Genomic DNA, 20,126 nt, shown 5'->3' on the forward strand with positions numbered 1-20,126 from the left:
GTTCTCGCACCAAAAGACGATCGATAACAAATACACAATTTGATTCAAAAACAAAACATGTCGAAAAAAATTATTAGTGGCACAAAGAACAGCGTTTAATAAAAGCAAATTTAAGTTAGTCAAATTAGTTAGTGACGTTACAAAGATGCGAAACAAATCGTTATTGCTTTACACTAACCACGTTGCAACCCAACTAGCGCACATAGATTTTTCCGATGCAAATCCAACGTTGATCAAATGTCATGTTTTTAACAATAATATAGATAATAGGCTTAATGCCGACGCAACTAAAAACAGCTTGCGCAGGTACATTTGCCCAACGTGTGTAAAACCATCGCAAAATTTTTCGATCTAAACCCAACATTGATTCAGCTGAATCTCGACTCAGAAGTTATAAGTTTAATCGTAAACACCAGACAAAGAAAAAAAGTCGAGAAACAAACTTATTTGACATTTTCATTCAAGCTATACATACTTCTGATACCCTAATTAGTTCTCCACGGTTAGCACGAATCCTGATAATGCCAATCTTGCTGACCCAAGAACGCTACTTATATGGGGTGACATTAAGGTACCTTGTGATACAAATTTTTAAATCTTTTAAATTTGTTTGCGGAAAATAATTTAATTTAAATGTCCAAATTAAGTGAAACTTTGACTTTACAGTACGACAATAAAAACACCTGTAAAATGAGAATCATTACATATAATATGATAAACAATGGTGCAAAAAATTGTAGCATATAGCAACACACAACTCTGGATAAAATTTCAGTTGGATTGGTTTACTGGTTAAGGATTTATGTCAGTTTTAGTTTATTTTTTGTTAGTCTTTTGCTATTTAGACCTCAAAACGTTACCGATTACTGTGATATTCGATCCCTATTTTCAAAATAAAGGTTACGTGAGTGTTCCACTAAGTAGTACCAACATTTTTTATTACAATTGTTTTATTGTTACATGTACCATTTTCATTCTATAGACAAAAGTATTGATTTGCTATTTGAAGCGTGGTTTGAATTGGCTTATGCATAGCGTAAATAACTCAAAATTTCCTAAAGTAAAAACTACTGCCGAAATGCAAAAATAAGTGCTTAAAAAGTGAAAAATTTGACAGAAGAACTATCAATTAGTAAAAAAAACAAAAACGTTTCTGTTAAAAGAATTTGTATTGGCCCATCTTCTTAAATACATTGACAAATGAAGTGAAAAAATAACTATACAAACCCTGTTTTTTACATTATATTACCATCAAATAGCAACTGATTAAAATAATATATATACAAACCCTGTTTTTTACATTATATTACCATCAAATAGCAACTGATTAAAATAATATATATACAAACCCTGTTTTTTACATTATATTACCATCAAATAGCAACTGATTAAAATGTTAGACATGGTCTTTGATTTTCTCCACAAGAAATTTGTTCAAAATAGCCTAATATATTCAAAATAGCCTTTTTTAGTCAAATACTCTTTAATATTTTTACATGCAATATTAAAATTCATAATTACTCACAGCAGTTAAGGATTAAAATGATTAAAATGTTTATTATAAACCGTGAGCTATGATTTTCTGCCTAATCTAATAAACCGAATTACGGTAGCAGTTTTTTAAAGATGCTTTCTTTTTAGACTTTATGGAGTATTACAGTCTTTCTTTGTACTCTGATGACTATTGTTTTGCTTATACCTTAAATAATGTTTATAAAAGTCTTGAAGAGCAGTTTCAACAAATTGTTCACTATAGAGCTCCAAGGGGAATCCTTCGCAACTGATGAAACCTTAGATGTGGTAGAAGATCTTGTGAATTTTGGGTGTTACGCTTGCACCAGTTATCATTAAGTAACACCTTTAGAAATTTTCAATTATTTCAGCAATATAAGGCTTAAGGATAAATCCAAAGCAAACTTTTACAACTAAATTGAAACTTTTGAATGCTTCAATTATGTTAACAATGTTTTTTTTTGATAAAATAGGGTAAAAAAAAATTTTAAATTTTATGGTCAATATTAAGAAATTTCAAAACTCGAATTTTATTAAGTTTCTTTATTTTTAAGGCTTTGAATGCAATGACTAATGCGAGTTCAGTCTTAAAAGATGTGTCTAAAAAATGGCTTGTGCATGATGCTGTAACTGCAATAAAGGCTTCAATTCCCTTGCTCGTTACTTAATGAACAGGGGAATTGTGTCGTGTTTTTTAAACGCTTTGCGCAGACCACCAATTAAACATCAGCCTGTACTATGGCATTAAGAAAGTTCCAGAAGTTAAAAGTAAACCAAGATGATTACACCCGTCTCAACTTGATGGAACTGTAATTGCATGACTTTTGAGTAAATTTTTGCAATGAAAAGAGGTGTCATTAAGATAAAAAAAAAAGAAATGTTTTGCTAAATGGTGTGGTTACAACTATTCAGCAGCTTGTGATGATAAAGAAACTGACATCAGTGTTAAAGTTTTTCAATATCGAAAATGGCAGGCTTTTAAAAGACACTGATATGGTCATTTGTTCTTGTTTAAACTACATCTTTAAGTTTGACAAATATCTCATAAAACGGGAAAAGTATCTAAAAGTTAAGAAACTGATTCTGCAGTTCTGTAAAAGTTTTTGGTACAAATGAATGATCTAACAAAATTAGGTGATTTATGCAAGTGTATTGGGACAATACATGTCCCAATACACTTGTATAAATCAAAGACATTTGTCATGGGGATTTTTAATAAACCCACCACCAACTCCTATCTCTCAAGGAATTGTGAGTTTATGATGATGTTATCCAAAAACTGATTAGAAAACACCCAAGTACTGTAGCCTTTATGGAATCAAATTTTGAAAATTGAGTTTAAGCTAGGAAGAGCTAACGGATAATCCTTTGGAGCCAGAAATTGTGGAGGCCTTTGGACAGGACAAGAATAAAACGTCAGGTACCTTATATTTTCCCAAAAAATTATAGCATTTTTTTAATTTTTAGCCAGTAAAAACCAAACCTTGAAAGAGAACTGGATTTTTGAAATGTTCAAATATCATAATAAGCACAAAGTATATTTCCTGGTTTAAGCAGCACACAGAAAAATCTTAAATCCAATGTCCATAGAAAAGAAATTTATTTATTAAAACATGGAATATATTTCTTGTTTTGAGAAATGAATTGTGGTGTAGAAAATTTATTTCTTAAAACAAGAAATATATTACTTATTTTAAGAAAAACATTATTTAATTAAAAACGCAGTTTTGCATTGAATTGTTGTTTTCTCAGAGTGACAGCTTCTTAGATGTTTTGCAATCTAACTAATTTAGATTTCAAAACCACTACAAAAAATTATATCTTTCAAATAGGTACAGTTTATTACAAATAAAAAATGAAAACGCCGGTCTCTACGATTTACCAAAGATGAATGAAAGTTTATTAGGCATAAATCATTCATCAAGATTTATTAGAATCGTGTTCTAATCTAACCGAGTCTAAAAAAAAAACATTAATTTTGTCAGCAAAAAAATTGAAATGTAAATGTCATGCACATAAATTAAGAATAAAAAAGGTCCTAGTATTGAACACCACAACTTATTTATTCAAAAGCGGTAGCGGTGTAGTGGTAGAACTACACCACTACCGCATACACTACAAATATTTTGATTGTTAACAAGATTGGAAGAACAGTAACAATCAAAATATTTTTTTGATTGTATGAAGACAATAAATGTTTATAAAATTAACATATTTTATGTTTTACGTTTTACCTTAAATGGAAAAGCTATTTGTTTTTTTATCTTTTTCTTTAAAACCAATAAATAAATACACATTAAGAAAAAATAACTTTTTAAATGAACCTTTTTGAAGAACAAAGTTCAATTACTTTGTATTCCATATCGTACACTCCATTTTTAGAATAAATAGTATAAACAAATTTTGATTCTTTTATTTTAAACTGCTCTTCCTGTTTTTAAAACTTTAAAAAGTTTAAAAAGTCCATTGGATATGTCCTATGGATAACATTTTAAAAATTCTACTTAAAAAGTATGCAAAATGTATTTGTTAAATATCATATATTAAAATGTTAGTGTGTTGTATCTTTGCATTATGTTAAACCTTTAATATATCTTTATTTTATAAATAAATATTTTAACTTTTTCAGGTTCCGATGATAAGATCCTTGTGACCTTTTTTCGGAAACCTAGCTTTATATAGTTAGTACGCTGAATTGTACATAGTTGTAAAAGTCTTTTATGTTATTATGTATCACAACTTGTATTATTATGCATCACGACAAACATTGTAAATTGAAAGAAGAAAAAAAGATAATAGTAAAGTTTTGAGACAATCAATCATCATTGTAACGAAATTAGTGTAAATTGTAGTTTTCGCGTATATATTTCAAAATTATCAAAAATTTCAGTTTTTTAACATTTATTCAGAAATTCAAATGCTATTTTACACTACATAGCATACAAGTACGAAAAATATTTTCAGAAAAGACACGTGAAACGTTCAGGACATCAACTAATCAGCTATGTAACATTTCAGCATTTAAAGCGTACAAAATATTACGCGAGTCTTGAGTTTCAACTTGGGAAAAGCACTGGTAGTTCTTAAAAAACCAACCCAAATCTCCAAAAGCAAATAATTTTATTTTTGTAGCTTTACATCTTTGTTTAAGATTTGCAACATATATATTTGTACATTTGTTTACTTTCAGGGTTTGCCACATGCTTGATTGAGTACCATATACCAGAGAGCAGTAAATGAGACTTTATCTAAAAGAAGGCGAATGAAGAAATAAAGTTATTAGAGTCGATGCTGAAATGAAAAAGATTGATTACGAACTACAAAAAACACCACAAAAGTATATTGTCATTACTTCGTAGTTGAATTTGAAAAGCTGACTAAATTGTTCTCTGACATATCCAATTGCTTTTACCTTAGTGTTTGAGACACAATAGACATCAAGGCAAAAGTTGCCAATGTTATAAGTGTCTCTTAAACAGTTTGCTTATAATAAATTAAATGTTCATTGTCAACAAAAGAAAGAATGAGGCATTCAATTTCATCAATTGAAAAATGAATATGAAAGCAAATGTGGCAACTGGAATAGCAATTTTTACAATTCCAGATGCTACAGGTCCAAAAGGGTAAGTTCATAAGCCGTTTTAAACTGTTTTAAAAGATTTTTTAAAGGGTTTGGTTATTTAATTGCTAATTGCTTTGATTCAACAACTTGTAACACTGGTTGGAACACGGAATGTGCTGCTTTAATTCAGAAGAAAATTGATTGTGCAAAATTGCATGTTGGGATCACATTTATGAGTTGCGTATTCAGGGGTCGTCCATAAACTACGTCACGCTATAAGGAGGAGGGGGTTGGTGGTTTTGTGACGGCTTATACAAAACTTGCTTCTTAAGTGTAACGATTTCAGGATGAGGGAGAGGCAGGTCAAAAAAGGTCAAAAATTGCTTAACGTAATTTATGGACGACCCCTCAATACATCTTGGAAGTAGATAATTTTTTTTTTAATTTATATAGTTTTACCTTTATTATCTCAAGATATCTTTTATGTTTAACTGCAATAACTCTTTTTTATGTTTAACTGCAAGATTACGTATTATAAACATGTTTACTTTTTTTGTTTGCTTGTTTGTGTGTTTTGTTCTATTTAGTTCTATTTAACCATGAGCGAGACTAGGTTTTTTCAAACCAAGACAAGACCGAGACGAGAAGTTAGTACTTCTCGTGAGACCGAGAACGAGACGTGACGAGAAATTTAACAATTTTTGAAAACAAATTTATTAAAATCTAAGTAAAAAAAAAAAATGTAAACATGGTTTTGACAAATAGACACAAATGACATTTGTCAAATGTAAACAACTTTTTCAAATATTAATTCAGAATTTTTTTGCCAAACTTTTCCAACAAGACAATGTTTTCTCTGATTAAGATGATTTGTTCTACTTTTTCTGGGTGTAAATTGTGTCTGGATGATCGGACGACATTTCCATCTGAGCTAAAAACTCTCTCTGATTTAGTTGAACTTGCTGGAATAGCTAAAATTTGTCTAGCTAATGAAGAGAGTTCTGGCAATGTATTTGAATGCAATTTCTACCAATCAAGAATCGGAAAGTCTTTTTTGGCATCAGGGAGATATTCATACTGGCACATTTCGCTCGAAATAGGATTCAGTTCAGATGTTGGCTCTTGTGTTTCAAGTCTGACGTTTAACTTGCGCTTCAGTTTTGAATTAGGGGACTAATCTGCTGAAAGGACTCTGGCAACAGGTTGGCACTCAACATTATCCTTAACCTGTGAGGTTAATCATTCTTTTGTTGTTTGAAATTTTTTGAAGAGCTTTAAGTGAAGTCCCTTTAAAGCAGGATTTAAGTAGTTTGCTGCAGCACTCAATAAGTTTCCAGTGTGACAAAGAAGAAATCTTTTCTCAATGCAGCTTTTCAAGTTTTTTGCATACAAGACACCGTAGCCATTTTTCCTATCCGTCTCAATAAATTGATCAATTTTGTCATGGATTAAATAAAGAGAATCGGTGACAGTGTTAATTGTTGGAATAGACTCAGCCGACCACGTCTCTGTAGCTTCTTTAAGTGGTGCCAAAATTTCTACTGCTTCCTCGATTGATTTCCACTTTGATGCACTGGTGGTCTTTGAAGAAAAAATATCTTCATTTGCACATAAGCTGATAATTGCACTCTTTAGATGTAGGGCAGAAGCCATGCAATCCAGTTCACTATTCCATCTTGTGTCAACAGATTGGCGTAACTGTCTAAAATTGATTCCTTGAGCGATTGATTCTGATTCAAGCAACTCAGCTGCAACTGTTGACTGGTGTGTTAAAGAAGCCAAATCTTTGCATGTTTGCAACGCATCATCCATTCCAGCAGTCATTCCAAATGAGTCTCGAACTGCACATTGCAAAATATGATTGTTGCACAAGTATTGGTCAAGGTGCTTTGACAATTTGACTGCAAGTTTCATGTTTCTTGCCTGGTCGTTCACGCAGTACATTGGCAAATCAGCAGGCAAATGTAGTTCTTCTAAGAAAGAATCCAGCTTTCCTTCAATTAAGATACCTGTGTGTCTGCCTGTGAACTGTTGGACGTGGGGTGTCCAGTGATGTAGTCTCCAATTTTCGTCAATAGCATGAAAAGTCCAAGAGATGTAGCTGTCCTGAGCTCTAGAAGTCCAAAGGTCAGAAGTAAATGCAGCACTTTTTAGATTTGGCGTAATCTCCGTTATTATGCTCTTCATTCCAGCTTGAACTTCTCTTGACCGAATTAAAAGCTTTCTTGAATATGTTGTTCTGTGATGAAGCCTCAGTTTAGGGTTTGCAATGCCAAACAATTTCTTGAAACCTCTTCCTTCGACTGCTGAAAAGGATGCCAGATCAGTGCAAAAGTAATCCAGCATTGCAGAGTCAAACTGTTTTTGAATGGAATTGTCTTTGTCATATTTGAACTTTGTTTCAAGCATTTCGTCAATTATTCGTTGTTTCTTCTTAGGAGAAGGAAGAAGAGAGTCGTCAGTTTTTTCAGAATACTCAACGTAATTTTGGCTGCGTTTTTTTTCGAGGTGAGATGAAGTCCGCTTGTGTTTCCATCTTTTGTTTTCAAAGACTTTTTGCACGCCTTGCATTCAGCACCGTCACTTGTTTTTTGAAAATATCTCCAGATTTTGTTTTTTCTTGGTGACATTTTTGATCGTTGAAATGAGGCAAGAATATTTCTTTTCAATATGAACAATATGTGTCAAGTTGAATTCCACTGGTAAACTAATGAAATTAAGTCGAAAGTGCACCATTTCATACAAAAAGTTTTTGTATTTAAAATCTAATTAAAAGTATTTAAAATCTAATTAAAATTTTTTAATTAGACTTTTTTTTAAAATCTAATTAAAAAATCTAATTAAAAATCTAATTAAAAATTTAATTTGTTTTTGTCAAAAACAATTTAAATTTTTAATTAGATTTATTAAAATCACGGAGTCAAAATATTAGTTAATTAGAAAAACAAATTATTAAGCATTTTGTAAATTATAATCATTTTTAATTAGAAAAATAATATAATATTTAAGTCTCGTTCTACTTCTCGCGAGAATTTTCTATTTCTCATTTCTCACGAGAAACGAGAACGAGACGAGATCTCGCTCATGGTTAGTTCTATTAAGTATTCAATACCAAGTAATTTATCATTAATGTATAAATATGGAAAAATGGTTTTTTTTATAAAACGTTTTTAAAAATTGAGATTATTAAATAAAGTTTGATAAGAACAATTTGTTGAAAAACCTCCTAGTTATAAATAGTGAATCGTATTTGAAATGATTTTAGGCAATAACTTATTAATATATACATAATACCATTTTCTAATGAACAATTTAAAATACGTAAAGTATCCACAGTTGGAATATTTTTGAACGCTAATAGATTATTGTATAAAATTAAATATTTACTGATAAACAGTGCCGGATTTATTATAGAGCTTTTTGGGCTAAAGCTCGGCGCCCTGCGTGTAAAAGCATGTAATAAGAAAAATACTTTTAAGCCTATATTCATAAATAATTAATGTGAAGTCTTAATAAAAATGAACTTCAATTTTTTAATTACATTTGTTAGCAGCTCAACATTGGTTGTTGAATTTGGATTTATTGTTCAAAATTATTTAAGAGTTGGTGCTAGTTGTGTGGTAAAAGAAACAATTTCTTGGAAAAAGAAAAAAAGAGAATCAATTGAGAGATTTGTATCATTCATGGCAAATTAAATACATACAACGAGAATACATATGAGAACCTTTTGGAATATTTAATCTCACACAAAATTGATATTAAAGATTGTTGTGGACAAGTCATACGACGATACATCTGAAATGAGTGGACGGTACAATGGCGTTCAAGCAAAAGTTAAACAACAGATTAGACTAGCAGTTTTAATACCTTGTGCTGAACATTTTCTAAATTTTGTAGGAGTGGCTGCAGTTAAAAATTGTTTAAGTTGCTGTGAGTTTTTTTAACTTTATTAAAGAGCTATATGTGAACTTTACCAGTAACACGCGCGGTTTTGAAATGTTGTATGAAGTTTTAGAAAAAGTAAGATAGCAACTGTGCAGTTCAGCGCAGGCTTTTCAGAGTATTTACTAGTAAAAATTTTACAAATGGCTATTCACAAATTGGAGATGTGCACCACAAACTTGTTATTGACGAACGTCTTTTTTCAGACTTTGTGCTGATGATAACAAACTGTTTAACGGACGTTTTTTAAAATGAAATTGATTAATAATAATCTGCGCACCTCGATGCTTCAAGAACGGCTCACTCACCTCATAAGTGTATTGATAGATGAATAATAAAAGAAATAAGCTTTAATTATATTGTAAATGACATTGCAAACTAAAAAGCTAGGAAAACACATTTATGATTTGTACTACAGTAAAAGTAACTCTATTCAAATCTGATAAAAATATTATTCCTCGAGACAATGTAACACTTTTACTGAAGGCACATTAAGTGTCATTTATTTATTTGACTTTATAGGTAATAAACTTATGCCATTATCAAATCTCTACGTCAGGTTTCGCATTACCAATTATCCTATAAGGCAAAGGGCCTCATACTAAGTTTTAGTCCGGGACTCAACAAAGGTAAATCCGGTCATTTCGATGAATATAACTTTGGTTAAGAGTGATCAAAAAATTATTTTTTAAATTATTGTTTTGCGTTTGGGGCAGTCGTTTTTGCGTTGGGGCAGTCAGCAAAAGTTTTAAGGGTTTTTTGTTCCGATCTCCAATCAATGCAATTTATTGCAGAGCATCCTTATTTGACATAAATATAGACATACAAATGTATGGAGCTCCGTGTTTGAAAGTTAGCATCAAAAAATGCTGCATCCGTCCCTATCTACATCCGCCCCTAGTATACCTGATGTAGTTAATGGCAGTTATTACAAAATTTTCATAAAAAAAGTTTATTGTTTTAAATCTCTACAATATTGCTTCTTTTTACAATTTTTATTTTATAAAATACAATATTTTTTATATAAAAAAAATTGTACTTAGATTTCTTTTTGCTACCTCTGTTATTAATGAAAAAATGTTTCTATTTTCATTAAATTGTAGAATTAGAACAAAACTTTTAATTTGCTATCAGTAAGATTTTCTAAACTTTCAAATAAACTATTTACAGTTGATTTAGTACCAAATTATTCACAAAAGTTAGTAAAAAAAAATCATAAAAACCCAAATATTTTCATTATTAATAATTTTTTGACGTGATTCTTGTTTCTAATTTTTAACATAAGTTACACGAATATTAGAAAGTTTGGCAAGTTAAAACCTTTTCGTTAAGGATAACAAATAAATGCGAACGTTTTAACAACATCTAGTGCAAACTTAAATCTTTAAACATTTCAACTTTATCTAAATCATTAACAACATGATACATTTTTATAAAATTTTTACATTTTAATATTTCATAATCTTTAAAAATTGTGTATTTTTAATATCTGTTCTTAAGTATATCGAGTGGCCAAATTTTTCAAAATTCAAAGTTTGTTTGGTAAGATCGTGTAATGGAATAATTATTTTCGAAAACCTTACTGCTTATCATAAAAAAAAACTTGTGTGTGTGTTTGTGTGTGTTTCACCCAGAGCCGTTCCAAAGAGGTCTCTCATGAGGGAAGGTGGGTGTATGTGTTTTTTCCACCTTAAAACACACACACAAAAATAAAGGTCCTCAATATTTGCCATTTTTCAAATTTGCCATCTATACTTCAAAACTTGGCCATTCAAATGCTGAATGTACAAATGTGCCAACTCAAATACATTTATAACAGCTTTGAGGGGCTTGGGGAACGGGGCTTCCCCGTTCGGGACAGCCCTGGTTTCACCCTAACTTTATAAGGTAATTGTAAAATTGTAAAAAATAAAAACAAAAACTAACAATTGTAGTATATTTTCCGGTACATCATTGATCGAATGAAATCTAACGAAATGGGTAAAACAGATGAAACGTAAATATCAACAAACATTGTTTGCGATACTTTTCATAAAATGTTTTCAAAACAGAAAAAATGCATTATTAAGTTTATCAGTGGTAAATTAAAAATAACTGAAGATAAAATCAACGAGCTACTAAATGCATATACTTAAATCAAAACAAATTTGCGATTCATTAAAAAAAGAAATTGAAAAAGTAAGAAAAAAAAGACAAAGTAAGATATTTAAGACGTACAAAAAAAAAAAAGTATGCGAGTAAGAAAAGAAAATTAAAAATTAAATCCGTGTAGATGAAGAAGAAAAGAATAAATTACGATAGTTGAAAGGTAGACTTAGAAAGGATAGTCTTTGCATTAACGGGCTTACCGAAAACTATCAAAAAACTTCAAACAAAGTTCAATAAAACAAAAACAAAAAATTAATAATTCTATTTGAAAACGAACTAAGTATTTAAAATGTTGATATTAAGAGGGCTCATAGAATCAGGAAAAAAAAAAATAGAGAAAAGAAAACTTGAACAAATGTTGTTAAAATATTACATTGTAACACAAAATTAAAGTTTTACATTCTTCAAATCGACTTTATGGAACAGGAACATACATACGAGACAACATCAATAAGGAAAAAACCACTGGAAGAAATAAAGATTAATAGAAAAAATCGTAAATATTCTTTCATAAAATATGATAAACTTATAGTTAGAAAATTTATAAAAATAGCAAGCGAGTGAATAATTACTTTATTATTCATATTTTCAACATTTTTTTAGAAAACTAATAATTTATCAGTTTATAAAAATACCCAATTTATGAATGAAGATGTTATAAAACTTAAGAATTTAATTCATTACAAAATAAAAAGAGGGTACTTCTAGAAATTCTAAACTAAAATTAAAAGTATTTTAAAATATTAGCACTTTATAGTATAACAGCGAATCTGTCAACATAGTGCAAGAAATGGATACAATGAATTTAAATTCATTTTCAATTTTGCATTAGGAGCATTTCAAATTTTGAAAATAAACAATTCTTATACAAGAATAATATATTACGCGAGATCAATTTGAGTAAATACGTTCCGGTACAAAAGTGACTTTCCGATACACGAACTAGTGCGAAAGCGACTTTTTGGTACACGTTGGTCCAGTCATGCTTATGCAACACGAGCGTTGTTAAAGAGAAAGAAGGGCTTTTTCTTATTTCTATGTGCAGTTTCGAATGAAAATGAAGAGAAAGCAGAAACAAGACAGGAAGCTATTGGTTTATTAAATCGGTTTAATATTCTAGAAACCGGAATTTTAACTGCGCTATGCTATACAACTCTTCAGAGAGTGAGCACAACTAGCAAGCATTTGCAGAGTTCAACAGTAGATGTAATTAATTTTTTCAATAATTTTTTTAAAATATGTTTTTGATCTTTTTTCTTTTTTTAATTTTTTTAGTTTTACTTTTTCATTTTTTATTTTAAATTTAATTTGAATTTTATACGTGTAAGATAGTTAGACATACAAAAATCTCGACCAATTAAGTTGTTCTACAAAAAGAACATGTACTAAAAAGTGGAGCTAATTTTCAAATAACCTACGGAGGCCTAAATTGTTTTCAACCGAATATAGTCTTTTTTCATTTTTCTAAGTTTTTGTTTTCGATCGATTTATTTTTCGCCCTATTTTATAGATTTTCATTTTCAACCGATTTGAGATAAATTAATTTTCAACCTATTATCTAGTTTGTGTTTTTAACGATATTTTTTTTGACTACGATTTTTTTAAAAAAATTAATAATCGTTAAGTTTTCTAAGCATTCATTGAACCTTATACCTCCCGATTTAGACAGCGCTTCAACCATTGCACTAAGGCTTATCAAATTTTGCTCGTATTCAAATCAACAACAAAAAATTCATTCGGCCAAAAATAAGTAGGTCAACGACTTAGTCGCTTGGAAAATTAATATGGAAAATATGTTTTAATTTAGGTGTAAATATAAAAATTAAAAACTGTTGGTTGAAAATCAAAGACGTCATAATCTACGATTTACGAAATTTCAAAATTTGTTTGAGTTATAGGCCACCATTTTATACATTACAATAATTGTAAATAAATAATATTGTAAATAACATTAAAAACAAAACCTAGTTCTTATTGTCACTTGTTGACGATTTTTTCACTAAGTTAAAGTGGATTTGAACTTTAAAAAAAAAAAGTCGTAACTAAGTGACAATAAAAACCAGGTTTCGTTTTTAAAGTAGATTTTTACAAATTGGAAAAATTTTAAGTACATTTAAAAAAAATTGCTAACAACGTTTTCAGTGTAGTTTCTTACCTCTAATATCAAATTAGTGTAATTTTATAAGATTTTCAGACCTAAATTTTTATAAAAAGCATTAAAGGAGATTTTTAAAATATATCATTAGTCTCTTTAGTGTAATTTTTTAATCTTTAACAGCAAATAAAAGTTCTTTCCTTAAGTTTTTTCTTAATCAGGATAAATTTCAATTAATAATTGAAATTTATTCTTATTATTATCCTTGATATTGGCACTCTAATTTAAAAAGTTAGTTAAAATACAATTAGTTAAAATTACAAGCTGTTAGTTAGAAATGCAATTTTAACTTGTGAAAGTTAGTTTTTTTTCTTAACTAATGACTAACATACAGTAGTTTAAATTATTGTTATTATTATTATTTATTTATTTTTGTTATTAGACTTCTATTAAAGTGACAAATATAAGTTATGGATGATATCGAAGATGACATTGACCAAGATCAAGACTTATCAACAATTAGTTCTGATGGAAAAAAAAAACGTTTGTTTACAAAAGAAATAAGATGCATGTTATATGGTTTTGGTGATGATCAGAGCTCTTACACAGAAACTGTTGATTTAATGGAAGATTTGTTAGTACAGTATATTACAGACATGACAATGCAAGCAATGAATGTTGGAAAAAAAGGAAGAGTTCATGTAGAAGATATTGTTTACTTAATAAGAAAAGATCCAAAAAAGTATGCTCGTGTTAAAGAGTTGTTAACCATGAACGAAGAGTTAAAGAAAGCTAGAAAAGCATTTGATGCTGAAAGTTATGGAGAATAGTGTATTTCATTTATATATTTAATGTGTTTATTTCTGGCATTCAATAAGTTTATAATTGTATGTAAATATGTTATAAATTCTAATTTAAAAAGAATTTTAGGCAAAGTAGTTTTATGTCTTTTTTACACTTTTTTAATGCTTGACATTTACTAAATAGCAGATCAGGTCAGTAGTATCAATCTGACTGCCTAAGATTTTATCAAAACACACATATGTTCAGTTTAAGCATTTTTTTTAAGCATTCAGTTTAAGCATTTTTTTTATTAACATAATTAATAACATTAAAAAAGTAATAAAAAATAAATGAATAGTTTAGTGTAATATTTTATAAGAACTTTATTTATAATTAAATAATTATGTTGGTTTTGTTAAATATAAAATTAAAGAAAAAACTTTTTGAGTCATTTTATGCCAAATGATTGAAATTGTTAGGGTTTTAGTGTGAACCACTTCTGATTTCGATGAAATTGGTTAGAGTGATTTTATAAATTAAAAAAACAAATCCTAAAAATTTTAAGATAAAATTTTTTATGGTTCATCTGATTTTAGCTTTCTTTTAAAATTTCTGGTTTTTCCAAAAAATTAAAACTTAAACTTACATATTACAGTGGTTTTAGAAGAAAAAATAGTAGTGAAAGTTGCAAAAACATTGAAATTATAACAAAATGCATTTAAAACAATAAAAATAGAGTAAAAGATGCCCTTTAGTTTATATTACATGTTGCAATTCAAAAAGCTATTATTTAAAAAAAAGTATTTCCTAATAAGTGTTAGAACTTAGCCTTCGCCTAAGCTTGAATTAAACTTAAGTTTTAAATAGTAATTGTCTCTCCTAATCCTGCACCCACCCACCCTTTAACGATTTACCTTTAAACGTGCAAATCTTCTCATAAATCATTCTTATCTAAGCAGAATTTATACTTCTCTTGATTTTACAAACAGGTTATTAAACATTACACAATGTGTCTGATTCTATGCATGATGCATAAAATGTCTTTATGCACAACCAAAGTATTGAACACATAAAGGTTATCCCATTAAAATTTTCAAATCAGTAAAAAGACTCAATATAAAATGTATAAGTAGCTTATTATATTATAAAAAACTTTTTATAGTTTCCATCTTATTATAATCTATTCTATTTCACTTATTTTCCTACTATTTCAAACCTTTTACTATAAATTTTGTAACATTTTTGTAATTTCATTATTATGGCCCTGAATAAATACTTGTAAGCAGGAACTAAGTTAGTTGGTTTATCATTATGTTTAAGTTTAGATTATATTTGATATTAAGAAACAAGTTATTTGGTTTGTCATCGCAGTGCACATTTTCATTAATTTATGTTTATGTAGTTGTGTAGTAATTTATGTTTATATAGTATACTTTAGTGTTAAAGTTAGTTAACACTGAATCATTAAATTAAAGATGTTTATAATAATATATATGCTTATAACAATAATGGTAAGATTATTTTTTTCTAAATAAGTTTAGGATACAAGTTTAAAATAAATGAATTGAATTTATAATAATTTTACTATATTGTTATAGTTCAATTATTCTGTCATAGTACAAATGTATTATTTTGATTGTTCCATGAGTTGATTTTTCATAGCATCTAGCTGTTATCGACTGAATTTTTAGTGAAAGTTTTGCATAAGTCACAATTTTGAAACGATAATGGTTTTTGTTCCTGAAATTGTTGAATAAGTAGCCTAACTTTATTCTACTTTAAATTTATGCAATTTAATTGTGCCAATTGAAATGTATAGAAAATGTAATCCTTTGAGATTTTTTCTACATCAACCATAAATTTTTATAAACATAAACTTGCTCTTGCTACAAATTGCTTGACACTCTCCAACACCATCACAAGCACACCTTCCATGCAAAAAAAGTGTCATTTTGCAGTTACAATTTTTTAAAGCACCTGAAAGACTTGATTTATAAACATATTTGAACACTTTAAGTATGTAAAGTGTACAAGAGTTAATGACATAAATGTTGCTATGATTTATTAATATATCTTGATATTTCATATATATATATATATATATATATATATATATATATATATATATATATATATATATATATATATATATATATATATATATATGTATATATATATATACATGTATACATAAATGTTATATATATATATATATATATGTATATATATATATATATATATATATATATATATATATATATATATGTATATATATATATATATATATATATATATATATGTATATATATATATATATATATATATATATATAAATGTTGTATATATAAATATATATGACATAAATGTTGTTTTATATATATATTTATATATATATATATATATATATATATATATATATACATATATATATATATATATATATATATATATATATATATATATATATATATATATATATATATATATCCTATCATAAGCAAGGTTTTTTAATCTTTAATTAACAAACATTTAATTTCTCATCTTGAATCTAATAACTTACTTTCTGACCATCAATATGGATTTCGATCTTCTCGTTCTACAGCTGATTTGCTAACAGTAATAACTGACAGGTTTTATTGTGCATTAGATAAAGGTGGAGAGGTTAAGGCCATCGCTCTTGACATTTCAAAAGCTTTTGATAAAGTTTGGCGTGCTGGTCTTCTCCGAAGCTTTCTTCTTATGGTGTATCTGGCAACATCTTTAAGATCATTGAATCCTTCCTTTCCAATCGAAGCATAAAAGTTGTCCTCAATGGACAACACTCTTCTTCTTATTCTGTAACTTCAGGGGTTCCTCAAGGTTCTATCCTTGGCCCTATACTCTTTTTAATTTACATTAAGGATCTTCCAGATATTCTCACATCTAAGGTGGCATTGTTTGCTGATGATACTACCATTTATTCTTGTCGTGATAAGAAACCAACACCCTCTGATTGCTTGGAGGGGACATTTGAGCTTGAAAAGGATCTCACTTCTGCTACAGCATGGGGCTCACAGTGGCTGGTGAACTTTAATTCAGATAAAACTCAATTTTTTTCAGCCAATCGTTATCGCAATAATTTAGATCTTCCTATATTTATGAACGGTGATGTACTCGATGAGTCATCTACTCTTCATCTTCTAGAATTAACTCTTACTTCCAACCTTTTTAGGTAACCATACATCAAATCAGTTGCAAAATTATCATCTGCTAAGGTTGCATCTCTTTATCGAGCTCGTCACTTTCTTACTTCGGATTCTATTCTCTATCTCTATAAATCTCAAATCCAGCCTTGTATGGAATACTGTTGCCATATATGGGATGGATCTTATAATGATGCCCTTTTTCTTTTAGATAAAGTGCAAAAACGCATTGTAAACATAGTTGGACCTGCTCTTGCAGCCAACCTCCAACCATTATCACATCGTCGTAATGTTGCTTCTCTTTCATTTTTCTACAAATACTATAATGGGCACTGCTCTAAAGAGCTAGCGTCTCTTGTGGCATCTACTAAAAATCATTCTCGTGTCACTTGTCATTCAATTAAGTGTCATCCTTTTTCTGTGATTGTTCCTAAGTGCTCCAAAAAGGCTTATTCGTCTAGTTTTTTTCCTCGAACATCAGTTCTTTAGAATTCGCTTCCTTCATCTTGCTTTCCTGATTCATATAATTTGCAATCTTTCAAGTCGTCCATCAATCGTTATCTTGCTCTACAATCTTCATCTTTTCTCTTTCAGTAACTTCAAACTTTATTTAGTGGCTGTTTACAGCCTTGTTGGAAGCGAAGATATATATATGTATATATATGTATATATATATATATAAAACAACATTTATGTCATTCACCCTCCTCTTTAATTAATCAAATAAGTTTATAAATCAAATTTTTCAGGTTCTTTAAAAATTCATGAAGATCTACAAGGTAAATAGTCCATTTGCTACATATAATTTTTGAATTATCATCAACTTTCTTCTCCATAGTTAACAAAGTTTAATTGCTATTGTTAGGATTGATTTTTAGATTCTCAATTGATGTTTGAATTTCAACCTGTAATCCAATTGAAAAAGGAACAAGTCTTTTAGTAGAAACTGTATTTTCTTGATCCCTTGTCCATTTCCAGCTGGGTTATAAGGGGTGCCTTGTTAGTTGCACTATCTATTTTTTGAATTAAAGAGGATTCACAATCTGAATGAACATATGCATACTGATCAGGAAAAATAGACCAGCTAAACCATTATTGTCTGAGTTCTCATATCTTTTACCAGATGGGCAAATAGAAAACATGAGTATTCATCTACAACAGTAAATGTATATTATTCAGGAGTTGAAGAAGGTAATGGTCCTTTAAAATCTATAGTTATACTTTTAAAGGCTGAGTTGCTCTAATTAGGTGCATAGCATTTGGATGATAGTACTTCCGTTTTGTTTAGTTACATGTTTTACAATCTCTGAATATTTGCCTTACATCCTCCACTGAATAAGATAGGTTTCTTGACTGAATACAATGTAGAGTAATTCCAGGATTACAAAGTGCAGCATGCAAATCATATAATGACTCTGAACCTATTTCTGCACACCAAACATAAATACTATAAATTTTTCTATTTAGAAATCATGCTCATGATCATTTCAATCTTAGATAAAGGGTATGCATCTAATTGGGTATACTTTATTCATAGTTTCAAAATAATCAACTACCATATGATGTTTAGTCTTAATCTACTATTAAAATTTGAGCATCCTAAGTTAAATAACTTGACACTTATTTCTGCTTCAACCAAACAATGGGTTTCAGATTTAATAAATTTATTAATCTCTTTGAGAATAATGTTGAGTGGAATAAGTTGACAATCTTTGGTGAGATCATCAAACAATTCTGGAGACCCAGCTTTCATTGTTCTAAGAGCTGCAAAGGTTATATATGGTAATGATTTCATGTAACTCTTGAAAATCAAAGAATGATGTCCATACATAAGTTATCTAGCGCATGCAGTTTGATTTTATTATATATTTTGTTTTGAAGGGATATTGAAACAACAATATCCCTCTGCTTTTGCTGAAAAAGGAACGGATGTTATTCAAATAACATCCTATTCATAAATAACTTAATATAGTTAATTTACTAGTTTATTGTTAATGAAACTATGATTTGTACTTCTATTATCAATCAAGACTCCTGCTTTATACTGTTCATTAATAGTAATTTTGTGGCAGACTTCGAAGAGAGAATTGGCTGAGGCTGAAATGGTGGAACAAAAGCAATTATCCTCAATTTTAAGGATGGCTGCTGAGAAATTTGAAAATTGACAAAGTTTTTCAAAATGACCCACCTTTTTACATTTGTAACACATACGCTTCATGAGCAGGAAATTGTTTTGTGTGTCCTGCTCATGAAGCATACTGCTTCATGAGCAGGACACTCAACCAACACAATTGTTTTGATTTAACTGCAGCAGCAGCTATATGATTACTGGTATAAATAATAGCATCGCATGTAGATGTTTTTTGCAGGGATGAATTTATTTCTTGAAAAGATACAGTGTTAGTGAAAATTGGTATAGTTGATTGAGAGTACAAGTTTGGATTTTGTTGGGCCACATCTAAAGATCTTGCTTGGTCAAAAGCTGATGTAAGGTTTAGTGTCTTGTTTTCTAATAAATGTTAGCATATAATGGTGCAAAGCAAGCCATTTATAAAAGCATCAGGATTCATTTCAGATTTGTACTACTCTGTGTTATTTACTTTAAACTTACAGTCTTTAGATAAGTTCTTTAGCTCATTTAGGAAATGGTCTATCAATTAATTATCGACGAAATTAAATTATAAAGTTATAACTTAAATCTACAAATAGCTTTTTGCCAGGGTGTGGGTCAAATAGGTATTTAAATTTGTATTTTTATTTGGTAAAAATAGGCTAATTTGGTGTATTTGTATTGTATTTGATTAAAATATTTCTTAAATATTTGTGTTTGATTGAAATGTATTTGGAATTCCTTAAATGAGTTTAACCAGATTTTTTTGGGGGAAATACCATGAAGTTTGTT

General features: G+C 29.0%; 1 protein-coding gene across 1 annotated transcript; it reads left to right on the forward strand.

Annotated features, from left to right (window-relative positions):
• Positions 1-13,661: 13,661 nt before the first annotated feature.
• LOC100198058 (transcription initiation factor TFIID subunit 13) lies at positions 13,662-14,197 on the forward strand. Its single transcript, XM_065805995.1, has one exon. The coding sequence runs from the start codon at positions 13,730-13,732 to the stop codon at positions 14,087-14,089; it is 360 nt and encodes a 119-aa protein (XP_065662067.1). The 5' UTR covers positions 13,662-13,729; the 3' UTR covers positions 14,090-14,197.
• Positions 14,198-20,126: the final 5,929 nt, after the last annotated feature.

This window comes from Hydra vulgaris, chromosome 09 (assembly GCF_038396675.1).
Source record: "Hydra vulgaris chromosome 09, alternate assembly HydraT2T_AEP".
Classification (NCBI taxonomy): Eukaryota; Metazoa; Cnidaria; class Hydrozoa; order Anthoathecata; family Hydridae; genus Hydra; species Hydra vulgaris.

What these genes read in the sequence shown, in the direction of transcription:
- LOC100198058 (XM_065805995.1), top strand. Translation starts at nt 13,730, where the DNA reads ATGGATGATATCGAAGATGACATTGACCAAGATCAAGACTTATCAACA.